At 55.4% G+C, this 24934-nt stretch overlaps 1 protein-coding gene across 1 annotated transcript; it reads right to left on the reverse strand.

The window, feature by feature from the left end:
* Positions 1-180: 180 nt before the first annotated feature.
* Positions 181-19040, reverse strand: LOC137775171 (collagen alpha-2(I) chain-like). The gene is made up of 19 exons (XM_068560829.1): positions 18930-19040; positions 18732-18834; positions 17706-17907; positions 16170-16303; positions 14538-14653; positions 13053-13122; positions 12723-12852; positions 12405-12538; positions 12061-12152; positions 9607-9729; positions 6596-6755; positions 4979-5252; positions 4004-4117; positions 3855-3938; positions 3608-3756; positions 3102-3256; positions 1986-2146; positions 716-775; positions 181-310 (listed from the first exon to the last, which is right to left on the reverse strand). Exons 1-19 carry the CDS (start codon positions 19038-19040, stop codon positions 181-183), a joined length of 2502 nt encoding a protein of 833 aa, XP_068416930.1.
* Positions 19041-24934: the final 5894 nt, after the last annotated feature.

Here is a 24934-nt window from a genome sequence, read left to right on the forward strand (position 1 = left end):
GAAACTGAGGCTCAGAGGAGTGGACGGCTTGTCCAAGGTCACAGAACTAGTCCATCCGTCCGTGCGGTTAACCCCTGGACCCCGCGCCCTGCACCAACAGCCGCACCTGCACTCAGACTCAGAAGAACTTGTGCCGCGTAGCTGGGGGTGCCCAGCCGGCCCCGCATGGACCGAAGTGGCTCAGGGTGAAGGTCGGGCCGGCTGGGAACAGGAGGTGGTCTCGGGCCGTGTCTTAGGCTGCAATTCTGTCAGGGATGGGGCTGGACCCCCGTAGCTGGTTCCTGAGGTGCCAGCTCTTCCCGCGGGGGGCCTGGGGGTGGGGGGGGCAGGCACTCCCGAGCTCCCAGATCCGGGGCTGTTCCCCTAAACCAGCTCAGCCCAGCTCCCGAGGGCCTGGGGGCAAACGAGCATCTCAGCCTCTTCCCGCAGCTGCCTGAGGGAGACGCGCCTGCCATGTAGCCATGTCGAGCAGCCCCGCTGGAGCCTCAGGAAGTGGAGTTGCTGGGATCTCTCCTTGTCCTCACCTCCTGCCGAGAGTGTCCTTTGTGAGAGCACTTCCTGGCCTAATTAAGCAGGGTAATGAGCAGCTGGGGGAGGGGGGATGAAAGCCCTGGGCGGCTTGGAGCCTGACCGTTTACAACGACGGGGCGTCTGCAGCTGGTGACACTCGGGGAGTCAGTTCTCGCAACCCTGGGAGGCGGCCCGCTGCGCTCACAGTGAGCACAGGGGACGCTGCGTCTCAGGGGCCCGGCGGGGGTCCTGCGGGGGCTTGGGTCTGGGGGAAGGGCCCGTCCGAGCTCCGGCTCAGGCCCTGGCTTCGCCCAGGCTGGGGCGTCCTTGGTCATCACGTGTGACCCTGTTTCATCTGACGCTAGGAGGGACCATGGGGCGGCTTCCTAAGACTGTCGGCTCAGAGTGAGGACATCTGAGCACTGGGCGGTGGGCTGGAGGAGCCCCCCGGCAGGAGCTCTGGGGGGAGGAGAGGCTGACCGCAGGCCTGCCTTTCAGAGACACTCGGGGCGACGGTCAGCTGTCACCACCCCAACCCCTGCCCACAGCTCAGAACCCTCCGCTCCACAGCCATAGCCTCTGCTTCGCACCGGGGTCCAGCTGGCTGTCTGTTTCCATTACTCTGCTGTCACTGGTCAGTGCCCAGGGGAGGGGCACAGAGTCGGCCGGCCGCCACTGACCTGTCACCTTCCCCTGCACGGTGAGCATTTACAGGTGCCGCCTTCCAGTGTGCTGTGGGCCCAGCAGCCAGCGCCGTCCGCGAGCCCAGGGAGGCTCCCAGGCCCGACCCCTCCCCAGGCCTTTCAGACCAGAAGCCTGGTGAGCATTTGCCCCCCGACCACCCTGGGGAGGAGCTGTGCCCACTGAGTGTCACTGAAGAGGGAGGCTCAGACCCAACACCCCACACTCGGTGCTTTGATCTTTTCTAATTTTCTAAATGTGCCCTGTTTGGGGCCAAGTCCTCAGAGCCCCGACCCCTCACTGCACTCCCGCTGACCAGAGCCCAGGCCACAGGGACTCTGTGGGGATCCCTGCTTTCCCACCCCCTTCATTCTTCCCTCTGGGCCCTCAGAACCCTGTCGATTCTCCTGGCCTCTTGTTTCTCTTTCTTTTTCCCCTAGTTTTACTGAGAAACAATTGGCCTGTAACATTGTGTGAGTTTAAGGTGTACAACGTAACGATTGGATATACGGACATATTGTGAAATGTTCCTCTTTCTAAACAAACACAGTCAGGACTTCCCTGGCGGTCCAGTGGTTAAGACTTCGCTTTTCAATGCAGGGGGTGCGGCTTCGATCCCTGGTCGGGGAGCTAAGATCCCACATGCCGCAAGGTGTGGGCAAAAGTGAAAAAAAATTAAACATAAATAAACAAACAAGGACAGCCAGGTCACAATAGCCCGCTTCCCATTTCCCCTCCCACTGTGGGTGTCCGTGGAGCCTGGAGCTGCAGCATCCGGTGCCTGAGCTGCCCACACGAGCCCGTGGCCCCGCTCAGGGGCTGCTCCCAGCCTCCCCGCATCCCGAGGGAAGGGGCCACATGACGCTGCTGAGAAACTGGCGTGCAGAGGTCTCAGCGTGATGCATAAGGAGCGGTTCTTTCCTTCTTGACCTGGAGCCTCGGGGCTGGTCCTTGTCTGGAGACAGAAAGCTGCATTTAGGCTAAAGGCCAGAATCTGGGGAGGCTGCTCTGGGCAGGTGGGTTCTGGGGGCACAGGGCCCAAGGCAGAGCCCCTGCCCGGAGGTGGGTGTGTCGGGAGCAGCAAACAGAGAGACCCGTCGCAGGAGGCCCAGTGCGGCCCAGGGAGTGTCCACGGGGGCCTGGGGCCTTGTGGACATGCTGCTCTGAAGGAGACAAGCTCGCGGCCCTGCAGGTTCGGGCTTCCTTCTCACCCACACACTCTTGTATTTCACAGCTCACTTATTTCTGTATTTACACGCCATCTGTGTTCAAAAAGGATTCCAGGCCGTTTCTAGGTGATGGCACAGCTCCATGAAACCAGAGCCAGGTGAAAGATTGAGGTCCAGGCTGTAATGGAAGCTGGGCCAAGAGGACGATGACAGCTTCGTCATCAAAACCCAGATTAGGGGGACTTCCCTGGTGGTGCAGTTGTTAAGAATCCGCCTGCCAATGCAGGGGACACGGGTTCGAGCCCTGGTCTGGGAAGATCCCACATGCCGTGGAGCAGCTAAGCCTGTGGGCCACAACTACTGAGCCTGCGCTCTAGAGCCCGCAAGCCACAACTACTGAGCCCGCGAGCCACAACTACTGAAGCCCATTGCCTAGAACCCACGCACCGCAACGAAGTAGCCCCCGCTCGCCGCAACTAGAGAAAGCCCGCGTGCAGCAACAAAGACCCAACGCAGCCAAAAATAATAAATAAATAAATAAAAATTTTTTAAAAAGACCAGGCTTGGGGAAATGTCACATCTGAGCCTGATAATCAGCCCAGCCGCCTGCCTGGCAGTGGTGTCAGAAAGGGAAACAGAGTGTCTGATGGAAAGGGCTCCCTTCCCACCACTGTCCCTACACTGGGCCTTGCTCGGGGGCGCTCAGCTTCGCCTCCATGGGCAGCGTTCCACCTCCCTCACCGGGCAGAAGACCACTGGCCCTGCTTCCAGATCTAGCACGGACGCCCCGCCAGCCTCCAGCGTCAGGGCCAGATGCCTCCCCAGCGTCTGTCCAGCCCCCCAGGGCTTCTGGGGAGGCCGGCTGAGCAGGAGCCCTGCCCTCACCTCCACGTGCCCTGGGCCAGCGCAGAGCCCGGTGCAGAGAACCCAGTAAGTATTTGCTGCTAACAAGTTTTTTGCACTTGATTTTGTGCCAACGCCTCACTAAGTCTCCTACATGAATTCTCTCGTTTAACTCTTGACAGTTAGGTGGCGACGTGGGGGCTGTCATTACTCCCACTTTACAGATGAGGAGACTGAGATTGCAGGTCTGGCCTGAGGACACCTCCTAACTCGGGCCACTGGAGGCTGTGAGGCGTTTTCTGTTTATGGCCTTCTTCTGGGATTCTTTTTCCCCATAACCAGATGGTGAGCCCTGGAAGGAGCAGGGACAGGCCGTGTCCACGGCGCTTCCCGTGTCGGGGGACCCTGCACAGCAGCTCTGGTCAGCGGCAGCGGGAGCTTCACAATGCCCTCGTCAGCGGTGGGCTTGACCGCGGTGGAGGTGTCCACGGCCCAGGACTGCAGCCGCTCAGACGCGGGGCTCCCCTCAGCCCACGGCCCCTTCGCCGCAGAGCTGCCTCCCACCCCTGCCTCATTTTCCGCTTGTTAAAAGACTTCGCCTCTGTTCTGCAGACAAGGTGAGGCCAAGGTCCCGACGTGGGCGACTCCCACCGGGGCAGCACCGGGGGTGCCGCGGGTGGCAGGCCCGCGTCCCCTCCCGCCGTCTTCTCCTCGACCGCGTCTTCCTCCCAGGGGCTGTCCGAGTCGCTCTCATCACGGGAAGGTTGGGGGAGCCTCCTTCCGAACTTGTTGCGCCTTACCTCCCCGGGGCCACCGAGCGTCTCGGCCCAAAGTGGCAGCTCTCAGCCAGGGGCACCGCGTGCTCCTCACCCCCCGGACACTGGCCGGGTCTGGAGACATCTTGATGGTCGTAACTGGGGCCACAAGGAGGGACTGCTCAGCCCCAAATGTCAGTAGCGCTGGCCGAGGACCCTGCCCCACAGCTGCAAGGAGGGAGGCTGCCGGGCCCGTGTGGACGTCCTCGGGCACCGGCTTTGGCGCCCATTGCTCCTGCCACTTCCACTGTCCCTTTTCCATCTATGTTTCCACCTTGCCTCCCTCAGGATATTATTATTGTTGAGCACCGGCGGAGCCGCAGCAGAGGGCTGGTGTTTTACCATAGACATTACCTTTTTCACCTCACCCAACCGCACCTGGAAAATGAAGGGGAGCTAAAGCTGTGACGTAGATAGTATCCATTTTACCGACGGGAACACCGGGGCTCAGAGAGGCTAGGTAACATGTGCAGGGTCACACAGCTGTCAGGTTTCCAGCCCAGCTCCCAGCCGTGCGGTCTGGCGCCCCCGCTGCTCCCCACGGGGCGGCATCGGGCCGTGCAGACAAATCTAACACAGTCGGCACGTGGATGGTACCTTGTTTTCCTCAGACAAGTCCATTCCCCGCCTTGTGCTCTGAGGGGATGTGGAAGCTTCGGGGTGAGACGGGCTGGTGCTTCTTCCTAGATGCAGCGTGTTCAGCTTCTCAGAATGAAGGTGAGCCAGGAGTAACCCAAACTTAGACTCTAAATTGCAGAGGAAGCCTCTGGGGGGTCCCCACCGCCAGCATGGGCCCCCGACTCCAGGTCTCCCAGGACCAGCCTTCGGGGGTGCCGCTGTGGGCGCTGGGGGCTTGTTACACACACCAGCCCAGAGTCTGTTGTGACAACGTTTATTTTGTTAATGAGACCGTGTATGTGCGCGTGTGTCTGTGAGTGTGTGTGTGCACGCACACGCTACCAGAACAGTGGCCTTTGCTCAGGGTTTCCGCCGGGCCTTGGCCTCTGGGCCTCCCTCCACCCCCGGGCGCCCTCCCCGGCGGTCCGGATGGGGGCCCCTCCAGGCTCTGCGCAGATGGACCCCTTCCTCTCAGCTCTCCTGGGCCTGGTAGCCTGTGCTCCTCGGGGACCCTGGGCTGCACAACTGTTGTGCTGGAAGCGGCTGGTGGGAGGGGTGCAGGGCTCCTCCCCGGCCACAGCGGGGTGGGCTGCAGCTGCCGCTGCGGACAGTGTGACTGCGGGGAGGAGGGAGGCCAGAGGGGGTGGGGCTTGGGGACCGTGGTGTCGGGAGAGGAGGAGCAGCTGCTGACTTGTTTATCTGCTCAGCTGTTTGTGTCTGGGAGCCCGAGAGAGACAGAAGCAGCTGGGGGCGGAAAAAGCCACACGGCGGGGGCGGCGGTCCTTCTGCCTCGGCCCGCAGGTTCTGACACCGAAGCAAAACCACCAGAGAGAGATTGGAAGGGGGTCGCCCTCCCTCTCCCTACTCAGAAAGGCTTCTCTGGGGCCCATATGCTCGTCTCTCTGTGCAAACACCCGCGATGCCGTCCACGCCAGGTGCAGTGTCCAGGCGGGTACGGCATCGTGGTGGGCAGGGCCCCTGCTCTGGGCTAGCACTGGTGCAAACGCACATCAGTGTTCCTGGGCCTCTGTCTGCCGTGTCCCCTGTCTGAGCCGTAAGTCCTTGGGGGCCAAAGGCGCTAGGTCCCGGGCTTGCCATCAGCTCGACCAAGCCCAAGACATGTGTCCCCTGTGGGAAGAGGATAACCGCCCCAGCCTCGCTCCCCTCTCCCCAGGGCCCTGCTGCTTGCCTCTTCGACTGCCCCAGACCCGGGCAGCCGCACCCACTGATGCCCTTCCCCCGGGGCTCAGGTCTCATTTGCCGGCTACATTGTTTAGAGGCTGCAGCCTAATTCTCCCTGTTGCCTTTTTTTTTTTTAAATAAATCTATTTATTTATTTATTTATTTTTGGCTGCGTTGGATCTTCATTGCTGCACGCGGGTTTTCTCTGGTTGCGTCGAGCGGGGGCTACTCTTTCGTTGCGGTGCGCGGACTTCTCACTGCTGTGGCTTCTCTTGTTGCGGAGCACGGGCTCTAGGCACGCGGGCTTCAGTAGTTGTGGCACGCAGGCTCTAGAGCGCAGGCTCAGTCGTTGTGGCGCACGGGCTTAGTTGCTCCGCGGCCCCTGCATTGGCAGGCGGATTCTTAACCACTGCGCCACCAGGGAAGTCCTCCCTGGCGCCTTTTGACCAGGGTAGTAAACACACCGTCCTGTCAGCAGAGTCTGCAGTGCAGCCAGGCTGGAATCACAGTGCAATTTCCAGAGTTTGCTTGTTGTTTCCCCTTGGCTCTTTCTCCTTATGATTTCCTTCTCGCTGCTGTTTGTTTACATGAGGACATTGCTAGAACTCCCTTCTCCCCCGGAGGGGAGTGATGCCCACCTCTCAAGCACAAAGCCAGGGCACATCTGTTGACAGAGGGTCTGCTTCTCCGGCCCTGGGCCTGGCAGCTGGGGACAGTGTGAGAATCGCAGCGGCCTTCTGTATCGTCCCTGATGCATCCCGTGGCCAGGACACCCACAAGTCCCGGCTCGCTGCTCTGGACATAAGGCCCCTCGAAGCTGCGTGGTGCCCACGGGCGGGAAGGAGAGAAAAGGCTGGGAGATCTGAGGAAAGAGCGACCCAAGACTGTCCGCCTGCGGGCTGAGGGCAGAGGGCCTGTCCTGGGAGAGGCTGCCGGGCTGCGGGAGTGGGAATGTGGATCAGAAGCCCTGGCTTCTGGTTGGTGCTTGCTTCACTGCTAACAAGTGAGGTGATGGGGCAGACATTTCCCCGCTCCAGGCATCCTGCTTAAAAGGCAGGACTGGGGCTCCGAGCTCCGGGTGCTTTTCTGCTTTACAGATTCTCTCCTGTTAGAGTGCTAACTTCTTTGTCTATAGCCCATTCCCCCTCCAGAGACCAGGTGGCCCCATAAAATCACTGCTTAATGGTGCTGGCAACACAGCCAGCTTGGATGACTGCCTGTTTTCCTGAACCCAGGTGCTCCTGCTGAAGCTCCGGTTAAAACTTTTTGATCGTGAGGGAGCTCTGGAAGTTTCCCTCTTATGGGTCAACGGCTCCAAAGGGCAGAAGTGCCAGAATCTTCTCGAGCATTTCCTGTGATTTCTATGGAACAAGGGCCCCTCCACCAGACCCCTCCTCCCTCCAGGCATCTTCCCTGAGCTCCACTTGACAGAAGTAAGGCCAGGGGCCTTGGGCATCAGATGGAGTTCCCTTCTATTTACCAAATGTTTCCTGAGCACTTACTCTGAGACTGACGTTGCTGGACCCAAAGGAACACAGACACGACCTAGTCCTGGGTGAGCTGGAAACCCTTGGAGGACACTTCTGTCCTGTGTCTCCCATCTCCCCACAACCTCAGAGAACATGGCAAAAGAAATCATTACATTGACTGATGAATGTCTATCAGAGGTGGTGGTGGAATTTCTTCCTCATATTTAAGAAAACTGGATCAACTGTACTTCAATAAAATATTTTATCTTATCTTATCTGATTTTATTTTATTTTACCTTGCCACACGGCTTATGGGATCTTAGTTCCCTGACCAGGGGTTGACCCTGGGCCCTCAGCAGTGAGAGCTCGGAGTCCTAACCACTGGACCTCCAGGGACTTCCCAATGAAATAAATTAAAAGAAAAAGAAAACTGGCAACGAGAAACTTATTCAGGTGGAAGTGCATTTGCAATCATAACAATAATCATACCAACTATTGTCTACTAAGTACCTGCTATATATCCCATGCATTTTGGCAGATATTTTACCTGTATTACCTTATTGGTTTCTTTTATGAGAGAGGTGCTACTGGAATCTCCATTTTAATGAGGAGATGAGGAAATGTATGCTCAAATATCCAGTTTCTGGTGGAGCTCGGTCATCTCCCCCAGCATGAAGGGGAACAGAGGTAACAGCACAGTCAGATGGAAATGCATCAGTCAACACTTGGTACACCTTAAACTTACACACTGGTTTGCGTCAGTAGTATCTCAATAAAGCTGGACAAAATGAATAGCAAGGCAAGATGATCAGCAACAAGGCTGGGCCCAAGTTAGAACCATTCACCAGAGTAGAAAGTCGTTCCTGGCTGTACAGATGGAAGATGAGGTTGACATTCCCCAGGTCAATTAACAGATTTAGCACAGGTTCCATAAACACCAGTGAACAACTTTATGGAACTTGACAAAATCAAAGCATAACTCGTTATGGAGAAAGAGGTGGGCCAAAAACACAGACTGGAAGAGTACATTTGGGGATTGTAAGCTCCTTGAGGAGGAGAATCACGCCTGGCTTGTCTGCTTCCCCAAAACCCCATCCCTGCCACGGGGGCTGCCTTTCTCTTCATTTCCAAGACGCCTTAGTCGTCCAGCCCCAGAGCCAGGGCTCCCGGTCTGCAAGCTCATTCAAGCCTCAAAGAGTCCAGGCTGAAACGGCAAGAGAGGGCACCAGGTGGGCAAAACGGGACCAACAGGGGCCCCGGCTTCAGGTCATCATCCGACAGTCATCTGCATTCAGTTTGTAAACTTTTCATCCTGAAAAGGTTTCTTCCCCCCATTTTTATTATATTTGAAACCCATACAGAAAAGTAGAGATAACAGTACAATGAGTATTCATAGATCCACCACCTAGATTCAACAGTGGTTGACATGTTGTCGTATTTCCTCGCTATATCTACCCACCTGTTAGCTACCTGTTTACCTACCTACCTATTATCTGTATACCTCTGAATCCTTTTAAAGTAAATTACAAACATAGTGAATTTTCTCCTTCAAATACATCCCCAGAAAGTAAGGATAGTCACCTGTATAATCACAATACCATCCTCACACCTAACAAAATAATGAATTCAATCCAATAACAAGGCCATATTCAAGTTTCCCCACTTGCCCCAAATATTTTTTGAAGATGGTTTCTTGACATCAAGAATCAGGCATTGTGTTTTGTTACCATTTCCCTCAAATCTGTTTTAATCCAGAACAATCGTGTCTCCTTTTATTGTGTCTTTGACTCTTGAAGAGACAGATAACTTACCTTGTATAATATCCCATGTTGTGTGTGTGTAGGGGGGTGGGATGAATTGGGAGATAACACAGGGAACTCTACTCAGTGCTCTGTGGTGACCTAAATGGGAAGGAAATCCAAAAAAGAAGGGATATACGTATATGTAGAGCTGTTTCGCTTTGCTGTACAGCAGAAACTAACACAACATTGTAAAGCAACTGCACTTCAATAAAAATTAATTTAAAAAATCCATACTGTGAATCTAATTATATCCCCATTGTGCTATTTTACTTGTTCCTTTATCTGTATATTTTTAAACTGAAAGTTAGACCTCAGAGGCCTGATTAGATTCTGATGAAAGCTTCTTGGCAAGAGCACGTCCTAGGTGCTGCCTCTGGTTCTATTACTAAAGGGGGTGTCATGGGGGGGTGTCTCCAGGGAGGGAGGTGGACGTGGGCTGGGAGCCGCCTGGCCTTCCCTCGGCAGTCCCTATGATAACTCTCAGCACGTGTGCCAGGGCAGAAGGCTCTTCCTTTACCAACTGGGGGCCTGAGAGGAGCTCAGGCTTAGGGCTCTGGTGCAAAGGTCCCGTTGCCGGAAGGTAGCAGTCCAGAGAGCCCTGAGCTCCGGCCCAAGGGCCCTCCCGGGAGCTCGTCGGGATCTGAGTGCAGTGGCGCAAGGAAGAAGGGCTCAAGCAGAGACAGGCAGACCCAGCACTGCAGGTTCTCAGCTCTTTGGTCTTGGGCAACTCACTCAAACTCCTTGAGCCTTGGTTTCCCTGTCTGTGAAATGGGCGCCATAATCATCCTACTTAACAGAGGAGTCTCAGGGATTAGCACCAATGGACAGAGACACTGGCACACGGGGGTGCCCAGCAGATGGGAGCTCGCGTGTGGGGAGAGCTGTGGGCACAGCAGTGGGCCAGGGCCAGTGCGAGGGGCTGCCCCCTTTTCCCCCAGGTGTTGGGGGCGGTGAGGCTTGGAGCAGCTGGAGCCTCCCCGGCATAAGGGACTCTTAATTCTCTAATTAGGAGAAGCCGGTGGGTGGAGGCTGGCGGCGCACAAAGCCATGTCACACGTCCTCAGGGCCAACCGCCCTGTACGCCTGCGAGTTGCTGGCGGGGCGACACCTGCTGTGGCAGGTTCCGTGCGTGTGCTGTTTGAGCCCTTGGTGAACCCCTCGGCCCTCTGTAATCCAGGTTTTCGGGCATATCTCTTACACACAAACTCTGGAGTTAAGATGAGGGAAAATTCATCTCTTGAGATTAAAAAAAAAAATTCAAACGTAAAATGGTTGAGTGTAGCTTTATACATGAGAAACCCACCCCAAAATATGGGTAATGAATTGAGCAAATGGTGGGAACTGGAGGTGTCCTGGTGTCGGTCACACACTTGGGATGATAATGTTACACTCCAGTCGGGATGATTTTGGTCTCAAATAACAGAACACGTAACTAGGAGTGGCCTAAACAATGGGGCGTCTAATCTCACGACAAGAAGTCCAGAAGGAGGCATCTGGGTGGGCGGGCAGCTCAACACCCTCAGGGCTCTGTCCCAGCTTCCCTGTGGTTCTCATGACCCCAAGGTGGCTGCTGCAGCGCCCAGTGTTACACACCATTGTGACAATAAACAAAGATGGCAAAGGGGGGAGGGGTCTGCTCCAAGAACCCCAGCCAAAGTCAGCGTCCCCCACCCAGAGCAGGCCACACACCTGCTCCAAGCCAGTCGCTATCCAAGAAGATGCGAGGCCCCGGCGTGGCTCCAACCAATCGCGTTCCACCCTTCAGAGCTGGGCCACCTCCCCTGAAAGTATTACATTCTGAACAAAACAAAAGGAGCAAAGCAGGAGTTGGTGGACAGCCAGCAAGGTCTACGGTGGTAACTAAGGAAAGTCATCCTCTGAGCCACTGTCACAAGGTCCCTGGGGAGAGAAGCAAGCTTCAACAAAGGCCCCCTGTGTGCAGACAGCGAACCCCAAAGAGAGCAAGAGAAGGGACAAACCCTAACTGTGAAGTGGCTTTGCTTTCGGAGAAGGTCGCCCAGGTGAAAAGATCAGCTCCTCTCTGGTGAAAAGCAGGAACTGATTCTGTGACAACAGAGAGGCCACAATGGCTGTGCCGTCTGCCGTGAGGATGAAGCCAGGTGTTGGGCTGTGGTCCGGGACCCTCCTGGGCCCCTCACTGATTTCGTGAGAAACTGGGGGACAGGCTTGTCTGAGGGGGGACATCTGGTTTTGCCGTGTATGAAGGAGGGTCCAGGTTTGCCCAATCTGCTGATCTTTCAAGAGAAGTCAAAATTTAAAAATGTTATATGAAATGGTCTCATTTTAAAAACCTAGCAAATTTAGAAAATATATATTTAAAATATGGTGGACCAAATACCACATCTGTGGGTCAGATTTTGACCTGCAGGTAAACGGGCTTGGGAACTGTTACTGGGGTGATGGAGGTGTTCTCAAACGTATTTATGGTAATTATTGCACAACCTGACTTTTAAATTTACTAAAAAATCATTGAATTGTACACTTGAAATGGATGAATTATATGATACGTCAATATGCCTCCATAAAGTATGAAAAAAAATTGGCCTGCAGGCTGTAGGTCCACTGCCTGTGGCCTGGAATATTCTTCGCAAGGCCTTTCCTGTCCTGGTTTCGGGCTTGCACCCACCTGCCTTGGGCGCTCCTGACAGCGGGTCAGGACGACCTTCCCTGGTTGCTAAGGTCCACGTTGCTGGTGACCCACCAGCTCCTCAGAGCTGACGCCCATCGATGGGGGGCGGCAGGACAGCCCAGTGGTTACCTCACCTAGGTTCACTTCCCCTTTCTTTGACCCACGCTGTGACCTTGGGCACATTCACCCTCTGGGCCAGTTATCTCAGTTTCCTCATCTCTGCGATGGGAATGGCCGTATTAGCTCCTGGAGGATTAAATGAGATGATACACATACCGCATCTGGCACAATGAAGCCCGCGGGGGGTTATACAGTTATCACTGGGAGGTCTCGCCACCAAGGGCGCCTGAGCAGGGGGGCCCCTTCCTCCGCCTGCCGCTGGGCGGGAACTCCATCACTAAGCTCCAGGGCACCTGAGGAAGGGGGGTCCCCCGCACCCCAGGGGTCCACAGGGCGCCGAGGGAGGGCATGAGCTGCAGTCACAGTTTCTGGGAAGCTCAGATTTGGGCTCCTTTTCCTTAGAAATTCAAGGAGGGTTGATGGACATCCTCTGTTCCTGTTAAAGCCAGATTCCTGCTGAAACAGGGTTTCTGCGGAGCTGCGGGTGCCCCTGGAGCCCCAGTCAGAGACCCAGGGGACGTTACATGCGGAGGCTGTGACCTCACCGCCTCGCCCCTGGCCGCCGGCAGAGGGCACGGCCCTCGGGATTGCCAGGCCTGGGACGCCTGCGTCCCCGTCCCCGGTCTGAATGGCCCTGCTGATCTCTGCTCCACCCAGCAACCCGGCCCCTACGAGGGCCCTGGGAGCCCCACTTAACGTGCTCAGCAAAGGTGAATTCTAATTTGCTTGCTTCAGGCAGGTCTTAAAGATAGTCCCGAGGCATCACCTGAAATGGAGGCACCTTGGCCACCTCCAGGGCCAGGCCGCTGCCCTAGACTCACGGGCGTAGAGAGGGAGGTCCTACCCCGGGGCGAGGGGCCCACCGCAAACCCGGGAGCCCGGGGGGGTTCGTGTGCCTGCGGTGAACACGGGGGCCTTCCGGAGGGCAGTGTGGAGTGGGGCACACGGAGCTGAGGGGAGCCGGGGGCGCCAGGCCAGGCCGGATCCCTGGACCTGAAAACGCAGGGCCGAGAGAAGTGGGTGTCAGACCGTCTGCCTGGTCCTCAGCTCCGCATGTTCTCATCCTGTCTCTCTGATTCCATCTGTCCTTCCCTAATTCTATAGGCTCCTCCTTCCCCTCTGCCCACATCCTGTTGCCCAAGGCCAGAGCGGCCAGGAAGGAGCCCCGAGCCCCTAAGCGAGCCGGGCTTTACCACCAGCGGTCGGGCTCCCGTGGGCTGGGCTGCGGTGGACGGCAGGGGTGAGCTCAGGGATGCCTGCAGACTGCGAGGGTGGGGGTGGGGAGGTTTTCTTATCCACCCTCGGGGGTGGAAAGTGTCAGTTCACACCTGGTGTGTGGGGTAGGGGGGCTTAGGGAGCAGAGCAAACCCCACGGTTGTCTGGAGGTTTTAGAAAGTTGAAATGAAACGCTGAGATCTTGAGCATCCGTGTGACTGAGGCTTTCTGACTGGCTTTCACTGTTTTGGACAGAAAGATCTGTAGCAGGAGCAGTGGCTCAAGACCCCTGGGTACTTCAGCCCCAGCCTCACGGACCCTCCTCCTTCTGCAATCCAGCTGCAATAGAACCCAGCTACACAGGGCCTGGAGGTTCCTGTTGTTTCGTAGGAGTTTGTCCAGCCCCCCAGCAAGAATTACGAGCTCCCTCAGGCCTGGGGTCCAGGGTGTCTGACCCTCCACCGCCAGGAATCTCCTCCTGCTCAGACCAGACACCTCTGCCCTGCTGTGGGGCCCTGGCTTCACCACGTGGAGGGGGACCCTTTTCTGTTAACAGAGGACAAGACAGCCCTTCCCAAAAGTCTTGGGGGTGCTTCACTCCACACTCGACTGACACACCTCTGCCTTCTCGTCCCAGTCACTTCCTTCAGCTGAAGGAAGCATGTTAGAATTCCAGATAGTGTTATAGGCTGAATCGTGTCCCCAAATTCGTATGTGGAAGCTCTAACCCCAGGACCTGAGAATGAGACTGTACTTGGAGACTTTACAGAAGGGATTAAGGGTAAATGAGGCTCTCAGGGTGGGTCCTGATCCAACCTGGCTGTTGCCCTTACAAGAAGAGGAAATTTGGACACACAGAGAGACGAGGGGCCATGTGTGGACACAGCAAGAAGGCCATCTCCAAGCCAAGGAGGGAAGCCTCAGAAGGAACCGAACTGTGGACACCTTGATCTTGGACTTTGAGCCTCCAGAACTGGGAGAGAACACATTTCTGTTGTTTAAGCCCCTGTCTGTGGTATCCCTTATGGCAGTGCCAGCAAGCTCATACAGAGAGAGAAGTGAGCTCCCAGAAGGAAGTGTCTCCTGCCACAGAGTCAGTGCCCCAGCTTCTGGAAATCCCCTGTGGGTGTCCTGTGCCCCCGGTGGGGTGCCCTGAGGGGGCTGCAGTCCCGCTGTGTCCTGGGTTTACTCCTTCTTAGGCTCCCTGCAGGCAAAAAAACGGGGTGTGTCTCAATCAGGAATCCTCCCCCCGGTCCGGGCCCCCCACGCCCCTCCCGCTCCATCACGTTCTGCCCCCAGATCACACCAAAGTGCCACCGAGTGTCACCTCACATCGTGGGGAAGTGCAAAGCCCACTCTGTGCTGTGGCTGAGGGGCTCCTAGGAACGCCCTCCCAGGGCCCAGGTCTCCGAACAGTTGCACGGCACCAGGCAGCCACCCACGCCGTCTAGCTAAGCTGTCACCACCCTCAGCCGGGCCAGCTCCTGGACGCCAGCCAGGAAGCCGCGCCACGGAGACGGGGGGCGGGCCACGGAGACGGGGGGGGGGCGGGCCACGGAGACGTCAGCCTGAACAATTCCTGGGGAAAGACAGGGAGACACAACCAGGAGAGACCAAAAGGCAACTAACAGCAGAGGCTGGACAGGCCATTTGGACAAGCGTCTGTTTGTTTACGAGACCCAGCAGAGGCCTGGGCCGCGGGCCCTGGGTGAACAGGCTCCCCGATTTAACCCCAGAGCGCTCTCCTGTGTGTCTGTGTGACTGTTCTTCGTTTCCCTCCTCCAGGCACCTGGGAAGGCCGTTTGCGCTCGTGAGTTCCTACTTCCCAGGGTGAGCTGTGAGTCACACTTGCCCAACTTTGCCCACCCCCATAGGATCTGGACTGAGCACACAAACTCCTTTCAGGTTTTTAACAACATTCTCCAGTAATCGTCACAGGCATCCTTGGCTCACGAGGCCGACTTGTTCGAAATCTGGAATAGTGTTTTCTAGGCAGGCCTGTAACTGCAGGACCATGCTTCCGAGGACACGTGGCCTGCAGTGACCTTAATGACATCTGCAGAGTCCCCTCTGCTATAACATGAGAATGTCTCCAGAAAACAGTCTGCCCCCATGCCCTGTCCTTCGCACCCGACCCCATGCCATCCTGTCGCTAATCACAGCCACCAGCTTCGCTGGCGTGCTCCCAGGGGTGCTTTTTGTAAACAGTCACGAGAATGTACTGTTCTTTCGTCTTCCTTTCTTATACTGGGGTGGCCCAGTACATACCTCTGCACCCTGTTTTTTCTTTTAACTTAAATGAAGTTTGCACAGAGAAAGCTCTTCCTGTCTCGATAAAGCACAGCCTATCATTCGCCTGTCTCTGTTGATGACCTGCTGGTCTTTTCCAACATTCGGCCACGTGATCATGGCCATCATTGACCAGCTTCACACGGTGTCACTTCCTGCCTGTGGCCACTGATTCCTTTCCAGGTGTAACGTCCCTAAGGCTATTGACGAGCTGGCTCAGTGACAGTCTCTTCCAGGAATGGAGGCTTCAGCTGGAATTTGTGAAGCTGAGTCATGGCTGGACCGGGACACGGTCTCAATGCCCCCGAAAGCGTTCTTGGCTTTTCTACAGGACCTCGACCTCCTGCCCAGCCCCTAGCCCACCAGGCCACGCACCCCGTTGTGGTGTGAGCTGGTCCCCAGCCCCAGAGGGAAACCCCAGCTCAGCCGCAGTCCCAGCTGTCCCCTGAGCCGGTGATGTCCCTTCTCTCACCCTAAGGGTCACTTCCTCACGCTGCTTCTGCCCAGTCCCCCCTCTTCTCGTGTTCCCTCCGAGTTTTCTTCAGTTGTCCGGAGAAGACGCACACGCGATTCCTCGGCACCTAAAATGGCTCACTCAGCCCCCAGCAGGGAGCCCACATTGGCCTCTGGTCTAAGGCCCTTCCCGCTCACCCCACCCGGCCCTCGGGCATCAGCCTCATTACACAGAAAAGACCCAAGTCCCTTGCAGGCTCCTGGCGGGGGCGGGGGGCTCTGCCCCTTCCTCCAGACCCTCTGGCGACACAACTCTACTGTCACCACTGGGGACGCCCAGGGGCGGGAGGCACCGCGCTTCACGCAGGAGGTGTCCTCTGGGAGGCCGAGGGCTGCTCCCAGCCGGTGCGGGGCAGGGATGACGACAGGGCCGGGCCCTCGGGACGAGCAATCCCATCTCAGCTCCACGGACTGAGCGCCCGCGGCCCTAGCGCCTGGGCAGGGCCACGTCCAGCCACGGGCCAGGCTCCCTCTATTCCACCTCCATCCTTCCCTCCCTTCCTCACTCTCCGCCCAGGCCCTCCGCGCGCGTACCCCCATTGGTGGATGCTTCTCCTCCCTCTGCCACGTCTGCCCACCCCCCCCAGGTCTCATTTAAAATGTCACTTCCGGTAGACACTGCCTTGCTCCCCCGCCCTGGGTTGGGTCTCCCCCCACCCCCCGACACTGTTCCATCCCTCCAGACCCTAAATGCGTCCACACCTGTGTCCCCCTACAGACGGCAAACATCCTGAGGGCAGGACCGCCCCCAGCACAGAGCTGGGCACCGAGCAGATCTTGGTAAGAGTTTGGTGAGTGAACGGATGAACAGAAGGAAATCAGAGGCAAAGGATCAATCATCGCTCGTCAGTGAGCGCGCAGGCGACCGGACACTGGGAACATCAAAATAAATCCCACACATCGAGCACATCCGTGTACCGAGGAGGGGGATGTGGGCAGGAGTCTCTGGCGGGGAGGGCGCCCGCGGTGCCCCCACTTGATTTCAGTTCCTGTACTCGGTCGAGCTAGCAATTCTGGGCCCGTTTCTTTCCCAGATGACCCCGGGTTTTCTGGTGGAATAAATGTCCTCCTTGTCACCCTGAGTCACTGACCCCAGGAATCCGGACCTCAGTCAACACCCTGGCTTCCCCCGAGAAATTTTTATCACCTCTCCTGGGCTCTTGCGTCCCCTTTCGGTCTTTTTCTTGTTGTTGTTGTTTTAATAAAACGCTGGCCCACCCAGTCAGTCCCTTCCCTCCAGCCCTCAGCTCATCACCGTGACAATAACTGCACTTAAAGATTCATTATTTCCATTTGCATTTAAAAGGTAATCCTTGTGGCCCCGGGACAATCTGTTTCTGGTATTCCAACCCTAAAAATATTTAAGACCCCTGCATTTGCATTTTAACACAGACCTCGCCAGGTTCCGTGTTAGGGGGGTAGAGTCACCCCAAATCTCTCCATTTGCGTTGGGGGAAAAGAAGCGTTGCCCGGGCGCTGGCTCTGGCATACCTGTGGAACAATTCCAGATGCTAATGCAGGTGCTCGGCCAGTGGGGGGTCGCCAGGGCCGGGCACGCAGGCCGCACAAGCCCCACGCCCTGATCCGGAGCCCACCTGGCCCCCAGGCTGACCGAGAGGCTGGCCGACATTTCGGGCTCCTTGGTAGGTCTGGGAAGCAAGGCATCCTTGTGGATTTGTCCTAAGCCCTGTCTGCGTTTTGTTTTGAGGCAGAGACAGTCATGTTCCCCTTCTCTGCCCTCCTGCACTTGAACCGGCCTCGAGCAATCTCGTCTCAGCTGGGAACTTCCGCTGTGCCACTGCCCAACAGATGGTTTTCCTGCTGCGGACCTCAGGTTCTGTCTTTGAAACTCTGGGGCGGAGTCAGGAGAGGGTGTGGGCGTCAGGACAGAGGCCCCCCACACAGCGTGGGCCAGCCAGGCCTGGCCGATGCCCCCGCTTAGGGGGAGCTGCACAGGAGCCCCTCTGGGAGCAGAGGAGCCGGCACTGCCCTCTGAGTGCAGCTCCCCGTGGCGGCACCGTATCCCCAAGGCTGGGGGTGAAAGCGCCAAGGCTGGGGGTGAAAGCGCCGGGTCTGGAGATGGGGGAGGAGGATGGAGCGATGGGGGCAGAGGAGGGGGGCTCCCTCCCCCTCCCATCCTCTCCCCACTGCCGTCACTTCTTTCTGCTTAACAACCACCAGGCGCCTTTCAAATAAGACCTGAAGTCAACGTTTCTGCTGGACCGCCTGACTTCCCTGCTGACCTCCAGCCCGGGACCACCGCCGGGAGATGAAGTGTGGGGGCCCAGGGCCCCTCCTCCGATGCCCAATCTCACCTCCTCTACGAGGCAGCCGCCAGCTCCCCTCCCTGAGTCCCCAAGAATTTGAGCCTTTTTAATCTGTGCCCATAATGCCATGAACTACTATTTAACTTTTCCATGTGGACCCATCTCCCGAAATGCAGTGGTTCTCAGCCTTGGCTGTGCTAGAGAACCCCCAGGGAAGCTTAAAAAAAAATACTGGTACCAAAGTCCCAAGGCCGAGGAAGCAGATTTAAGTGGCCCGGGGTGGGGCTTAGGGGACCCCACGTGCTGTCAAGGCTCTGAACTGGAAGGCAGGGCTGGCCTCAGCAGGGCTGTCGGAGGTCTCTTATGGACGGGAGGGCTGGACGCGGCCAGTAAGGAGGAGGTGAGGCCCGTCCGCTCCGTGGAGTAATGAGGGCGCCTAAGAGGTGTGCGACGCGCTCGTGGCCTCCTGGTGAGTAAGCACTCCTTGCCCAGAGCCTCGCCCCGCTGGTCATCCTGCCGGTGCTTTGTCTGTGTCCACACACCTGCGGGCTTCCCCAGGGGCTTCAGCGAAGGGCAGGAGGACGGTACCTCCAGGCTCAGCCGCTTGCTGCGTGACCTGGACAGAGTTTATGAACGTCTCTGAATTCCAGGTTTCTCGTCTGTCAAACAGGGCGAAAGGCTCGCGCACCTCCTAAGGCCACCATGCGGGTTACAGAGTGAAGACTACAGGACACGGTTCGCCTCGCAAGCCGAGCTCACGGTAAAGGCCACCGCGGCTGTTCCCACCTGGCCCCGCCTCTTGGAGGCTGCAGAACGGACCACCCGGGCTGGGTATTGAACCCTGAGGCCTCTGTCGCAGCATCTTAGACAATAGGGGCAAGGACAGGTCTTGCGCATGTTGGCAGCCTTTGTGGGTCAAGGGCAGCGCACAGGGGGCTCCCCTGCCCCCTTCTCCTGCTCTAGGTCTCCTCTCTCCCGGCTCAGACTCTCCCCTGATCTCCTGAAGAGTCAGAGATTGGCAGGCTGCGGATGGAGCTTGGGGATCAAAGAGAAGGTAGAGACAGAGGATGGGGCGAGGAGATGCATTTCAGGGATAAAAGGCCTGGTGAAGCCAGGGAAACAAAGCCCTGTCAGTGCGGGGTCTGAGTCTCCCGGAAGAGCTGAGCAAACCCCACGCTTCCTCACCCACTCACCACCCACGGTCCGCCAGACAGGTGTTGATGGGGGTTCAGTGCGAGGGGCCCAGGGCTCTGTGGACGGTCTCTGCCCGCAAAGGAGATGCATCCCTCTTGCAGACAAAGTCCCCGGGACGTTTCACTGTAGTGAGCGAGCCCTAAAACAGGGGGCTGAGCACCGGAGGGGCCCCTGACCTGGTCTCTGCCCTGGGGCAGGAGTCATGACCTCTGAGAGCAAAAGGAGCCCTAGCTGAGATAAGAAAGTGGGAGTTGGCCTGAAGGGGAGGGGAAACCTCTCAGGCCCAGGGAATGGGCGCCAAGGTCTGAGGTCCGGGCGAGCCTGGCTCGACAGGGGCACAGCCTGGAATTCAGGGAGTCTCTCTGGAGGCCGTGGGTGACTGGTAAGGCTGGTGAGGCCCCACGGGGACTTCCGGAGGGTTCTTACAAGAAAAGTGACGGGATCTGCTTTGTTTTATGAAAGTCCCTCCCCCAGAGAGGAGAAAATGCTGGAAGAGCTTCACGGGCCAAAGTGGAATCCTCGGCGAGAGGTGCTCAGCCAGGGGGGCCTCGGTGTCCAGGGAGCAGCCCTTTCCCTCTCCCGCTGCTGGGGGACGGCCCAGGGGAGCGGCGGACCCCCGACGCCCTGTCGGCAGACGGCGATGAGTCCCCCACCCCTGGGAGGCTCAGGTCCCCACGTCTGCAGAGACCACGCCACCCAAAACGTGCACCGTCTCACCAGAGGCCGCTTCTTGTCTTTGGACTCGGAACCCACACTGAAGGTGACATGATTGGTGATGAACCCCTGTACCAGCCAGAGCGAGGGACCACAGAGCAGCCTTGCAGGTAGGACAGGTGTAATAAGGGAAAAGCTCCCCCCAGCCAAAAAAAAAAAAAAAATAGGAAAAGAAAGATAAGTCTGGAACAAAAACATTAGAGAGAGTGTAAAGGTCAAATGTGGGGCTTGCCAAGAGTGAGCTGGCACCTGCAGGCAGGAGGACAGGCCGAGGGACACTCAGTGTCCACGGAAGGTGGACGGGAACGGAATCCAGCCCCGGTCCTCAGGATGGTGCCCACAGGGGCAGGCTGCTGTTCACACCCGCTGCTGTGCAGGCGTCTGGCAAACCGCTGTCGGGATCTTGGGGCTTTGATTTTCTAGGCTGAGGGCATGAGCTGGTTACTGATGTCTGGGAGACAAACAGGGGAAAAGCTTGGAAGACTCAGAGCTCAACATGCAAAATTTCAACAATGCCCTCGTTTTTAGCGGGGTACCCCCATCCTTAACGAGGCCAGAAACTGCTGCCTTCTCCGAAAACAAACCTGTAGTGCTCTGCGGAACGGAGAGCGGGAAGGAGGTCTGTGGCTCTCGATTTTTTGGTGTGCTTTTGTTTTTAAACGGCCTAGCTTGCCTGGCTGTTTTTCTTTGAAAAGCTTTGGGTCCTTCCTGCATTCCTCCTGCTTGGGACCCACCTCCACTCCTTCTCTCCGCAGCGAGGTCGTTAACCTTCCTCACTGCTGGTTGAAGATTCTGTTTTTTTGATACTTCCAAATTATTAGCGCTTGTTCCAAAAATATTTTGCTCTTTTCTCCACTCCTGTTTTCTTCATCCTTGTGGATCTATGCTTTAAAAAAAAAAAACACCTCTTCTGCTGTCATTTAGTGGGGTTTAGGAGGGGAGCCGAGGTTAATTCCTGGGCTCAGTCTGCCTTTGTTACTGGAAATCAGTCCATGCAGTTAGGAAGGTGCCCAGCTTGGAGGACTCTCCAAGCTCTCGCTAGGGACCCACATGCCTTGTAGTTTTGGTCATCTGGTCCCTCAGTCCACAGCCAACAAGAAGGGACACTTCAGAGGGGAGAGTTTAGAGAAAAGACCCTCCAGAAGGAGCAGGTGGGGGAGTTCCCTGGTGGTTAGGATTCAGCACTTTCACTGCCCTGGCCTGGGTTCAGTCCTTGGTCAAGGAACTGAGATTCTGCAAGCCGTGCGACACAGCCAAAAAGAAAAAGAAAAAAGGAGCAGGTTGACTGCATGGGGAGGGACAGAGAGTCATATTGATATAAAGCGTGTGTAGGGGCAGAGCCACTGAGAACAGGGCTGAGTGTGGACACACCTCAGTGTGATGGCCCAGCAGCTACACGAGGATAAAATAAAGGCTCCTAAGCGTGACCCTGACACGGTGTAAAAGGTCAAATTATGTTCGGTACATTCTACAAAGCCAGAAAAAAACATACTTTAGAAAGACTTGTGCAAGGAACATTACTTCCCCTGTATAACTGCATAGTTACTTTACAGTTTAAAAAATATTTCCACCTGCGTCGTTTCACAAACATACAAACCGATTTGGTAGAAAGCTTAGCGGGAGACACCTGTTACTCCCCCCTCTGCAAATAAAGTCATTAAGGCTGAGGAATGCTCAGAGCTTTTTCAATACCACACAGCAGTTCTGTGGAAGCACTGACTTCTCTGCTTCCTAAGAATACTTTAGTTGTTAAAAACACAAGCTCCCGTATCTGGAAAATTCGTCTTATGCCTGATCTTTTCTGTTCGATGTCCCACCTGTGCTGGGGGAAGCTGCCCGGACGCCTGCAGACCCGCTGCCTTGCTGCCAGGGATGCGACAGGTGACCCTGCCTGGGGCACGTCCATGTGGCTGGGCAGGTTACCCGGTCTCCAGGTTCTCTGTGTGCTCACCCACCTGTCAAGGGGGCTGCAAGGATTCAGTGAGTAAATATATATAATTCTCAATAAGCTTTACCTATTATTATTTCCATTTTCTTAACTCTGGTGGTCAGAGACCTTATTATCATCTATAAAAATGGTATATCCATCACATTAAAACCTCAACCTATATACTGCTGTGGGTTGCATATAGCAACAGCATATGATTCACTGTACTGGGGAAAAGGAAGTTTTAATGAAAATACCTCTCACGTATTTGTGCAGCTGGAGACCATCCGGAATCCTGAAAAGCTCTCCTGTCTCCAATTTGGGGGTGTCAACTACAAATTGGCACTTGCCATCTACCTCTACAAGGATTAAATCATGAGCCGCTGCAGCTGCTGACCTTCAACATCCCCTGGAAGGGGCTCAGGTGGAGATCAGGAATGAGGCCCTCTGTGCTCTGGGAGAAACTGGCAGAGCAGGCCTTCAGATAGTTAGATATTTTCAGGAGATGACTTTATGAGCCCGATTCTTGCATCTCATATCTAGAAAAGCACGAAAATCCTTCGTGGTGACGTCTGCTCCTCATGACTAGCAGAAACCTCCTGCAAATATATGTTTGATTGCATGGACTCTTCACGCTTCACCGAAATCACATCTGTACTGACCCGCCCCACCTCTTTGGAGCGGTTTCTCAGAGCTATCCGAGATGCTGTCTCCCAGGCCATAGTCCTCATCTTGCTCCACGTAGAAAACTTAACTCACAACTCTCACACTGCGCTTTTTTTTTTTTAAGTCTGCAGTTATGGCAACCACGGATAAGGGACCCGGAGCGGACTTCTCTCCTTCGCCTGAACTCTACGAGGAACCGGAGCCTTGGTACCAGCAAAGCCCCTTGCACGCATCCGCCTCCTTGGAGAGTCCAGACGAATTTGGGTGAGTCTCTCCTGGTTCACAGATCTTCCGTATTGGTGGATGATCCTGAGTTTTATTTGGCGGTGTAGCAGGTACCTGCCTCCACCCCGCAGTTGAAAGATACCAGGGAAATACCCACCCAGGTGAAAGATACTGGAGAGCAGGGCCTGGTTGAAAGATATCAGGGTTTGCTCAGTTGTGGGAGATGGAGTGGTCTTGGCTGAGTGGTTAGGTAAGAGGCTGATCTGATGCTTTCCCTCAATTCGGCTGCCTTAATGGAATTTGTTGGGATAAAGTGAAGATATTACACGAGAGCTCTGCTCCGAAGAAAAGGGACAAGACTCCTCCGGCGGGTCACGGCTTTCTCAGGCAACTGAGACGTTTACGGGAGTGGTGGAAGCAGCGTCCTCGTACAGTGCCGTGGTCCCATAGGGAAGCCCACTCGTTAATTACAACACTTGCTTGTCCAGGGGTCGCAGATAAGAACTGGCCATTCAGCGATCTGAGCACTCATGGTGGTCTTAGACCACCAAAGGGAGAAACTGAGGCACGTAGGAGGGCTGAAACGACTCTGGGGGGACACCTAGAGGAGGTAAGCTCACAAGCAGCATGCTGGCCGCCACACAAGTTCACTAGTGTTTTTTATCCCTGACAAATTCAACTTAAAAATGGGAAGTAGTATCTCTCAAACACAGAAACAAGGGGCGTCAGAAAGGCAGCCTCTGACTAACACCTCAGCCAGGTTTATACTTGCAAGTACCTACTTAAATGGGGAAATTATACTAAAGGAGATCTCAACCTAAGATGGCCAAATTGGGGTGCAGCGATATTCCAGAAATGACATTTTTGTGCGCAGAGTTAGAAAAAGCTGGCCATAAGATCAAACAGACTGAATGGAATGCTGACTTTGATTGGTATCCGGAAGTTTCTAAAAGAGGAAATGATAGAGTAACTTCTTGAAACCATATCAGAACTAAAGAAGGCTACCAGCCCTCTGTCTCTGACTCCGTCTCTCCCTCTGCCCCTCGCACGTGTCCTCTTCTGTCTGAACCGCCCGCCCCTCGCACGTGTCCTCTTCTATCTGAACTGCCTTCCCCTCGCATGTGTCCTTCTCTATCTGAACTGCCCGGCCCAGATGCCATCTCTTTCCCTCTTCCAGCTCTTCCGTCTCCTGCTGCTCCTTCTTCCCCAGTAAAGGAAAAAAAATCCGAAGTGATTATAGCTCCCTTTAAGGAGAAACCTATTACAGGGAGAAATGAACCATCCTCGGTGCTTACGTACACACCCTGGACCCGAGCAGAACTCAGAGCCTTGGTTAAGGAATTTCCTGATCCAAGTCAGGATTCATTGGGATTTGCTAAGGAATCTGATTTAACCATCCGGACCTATGAGCCCGTGTTTTCAGATCTATATCAATAAATACAGCTGTTCGTTTCTGAAAGCAAAGCAAGGGAATGGATAAAGAAAGCAGAATGGAAACACCCCTTAATGGATTTTGAACCACAGGCTCTCACTGAATGCAAGAAATTAGCTCAGAAATTACTCAAAATGATCCCATAGCTTTTCCCAAAAACCGTAGATGTGACAGAGATTCAACAGTGCAAGCAAAGATCGGATGAATCCTTCTGGACTATCATGAAAGGGTTAAAAAAAACTTCTAAGCACTATTCCGGCTTGACATCTGAATCATTCTCTAACCACCAAAATGATGCTTTGCTTAACTCTGCCTTTTTAGAAGGCTTAGATGAGGATTTGGCTACTCTAGTCAAAAGACACAATCTAGATTGGTCCACGTTATATACAAACACCCTTGTTATGTTGACTGACCAACTTTTCAAGACCATAAAAAAGAAAGAGAAGGGGATAGCTACAAAAATTATGAACCTTCAATTGTGCCAGTTAAGTACACAATGCTTGTCGAAGTTTAACCAACCCCCATTTAATTCTCTATCAGTAGAGAAAGCTAGCTTGAAGAAGAAAAAAAAAATTCTCTTCAGAATTCTGACCCTAAGGGAATAAGTCCTACTAGGTGAACCTGATTTTCTCT

The sequence above is a fragment of the Eschrichtius robustus genome, chromosome 13 (assembly GCF_028021215.1).
Source record: "Eschrichtius robustus isolate mEscRob2 chromosome 13, mEscRob2.pri, whole genome shotgun sequence".
NCBI lineage: Eukaryota > Metazoa > Chordata > Mammalia > Artiodactyla > Eschrichtiidae > Eschrichtius > Eschrichtius robustus.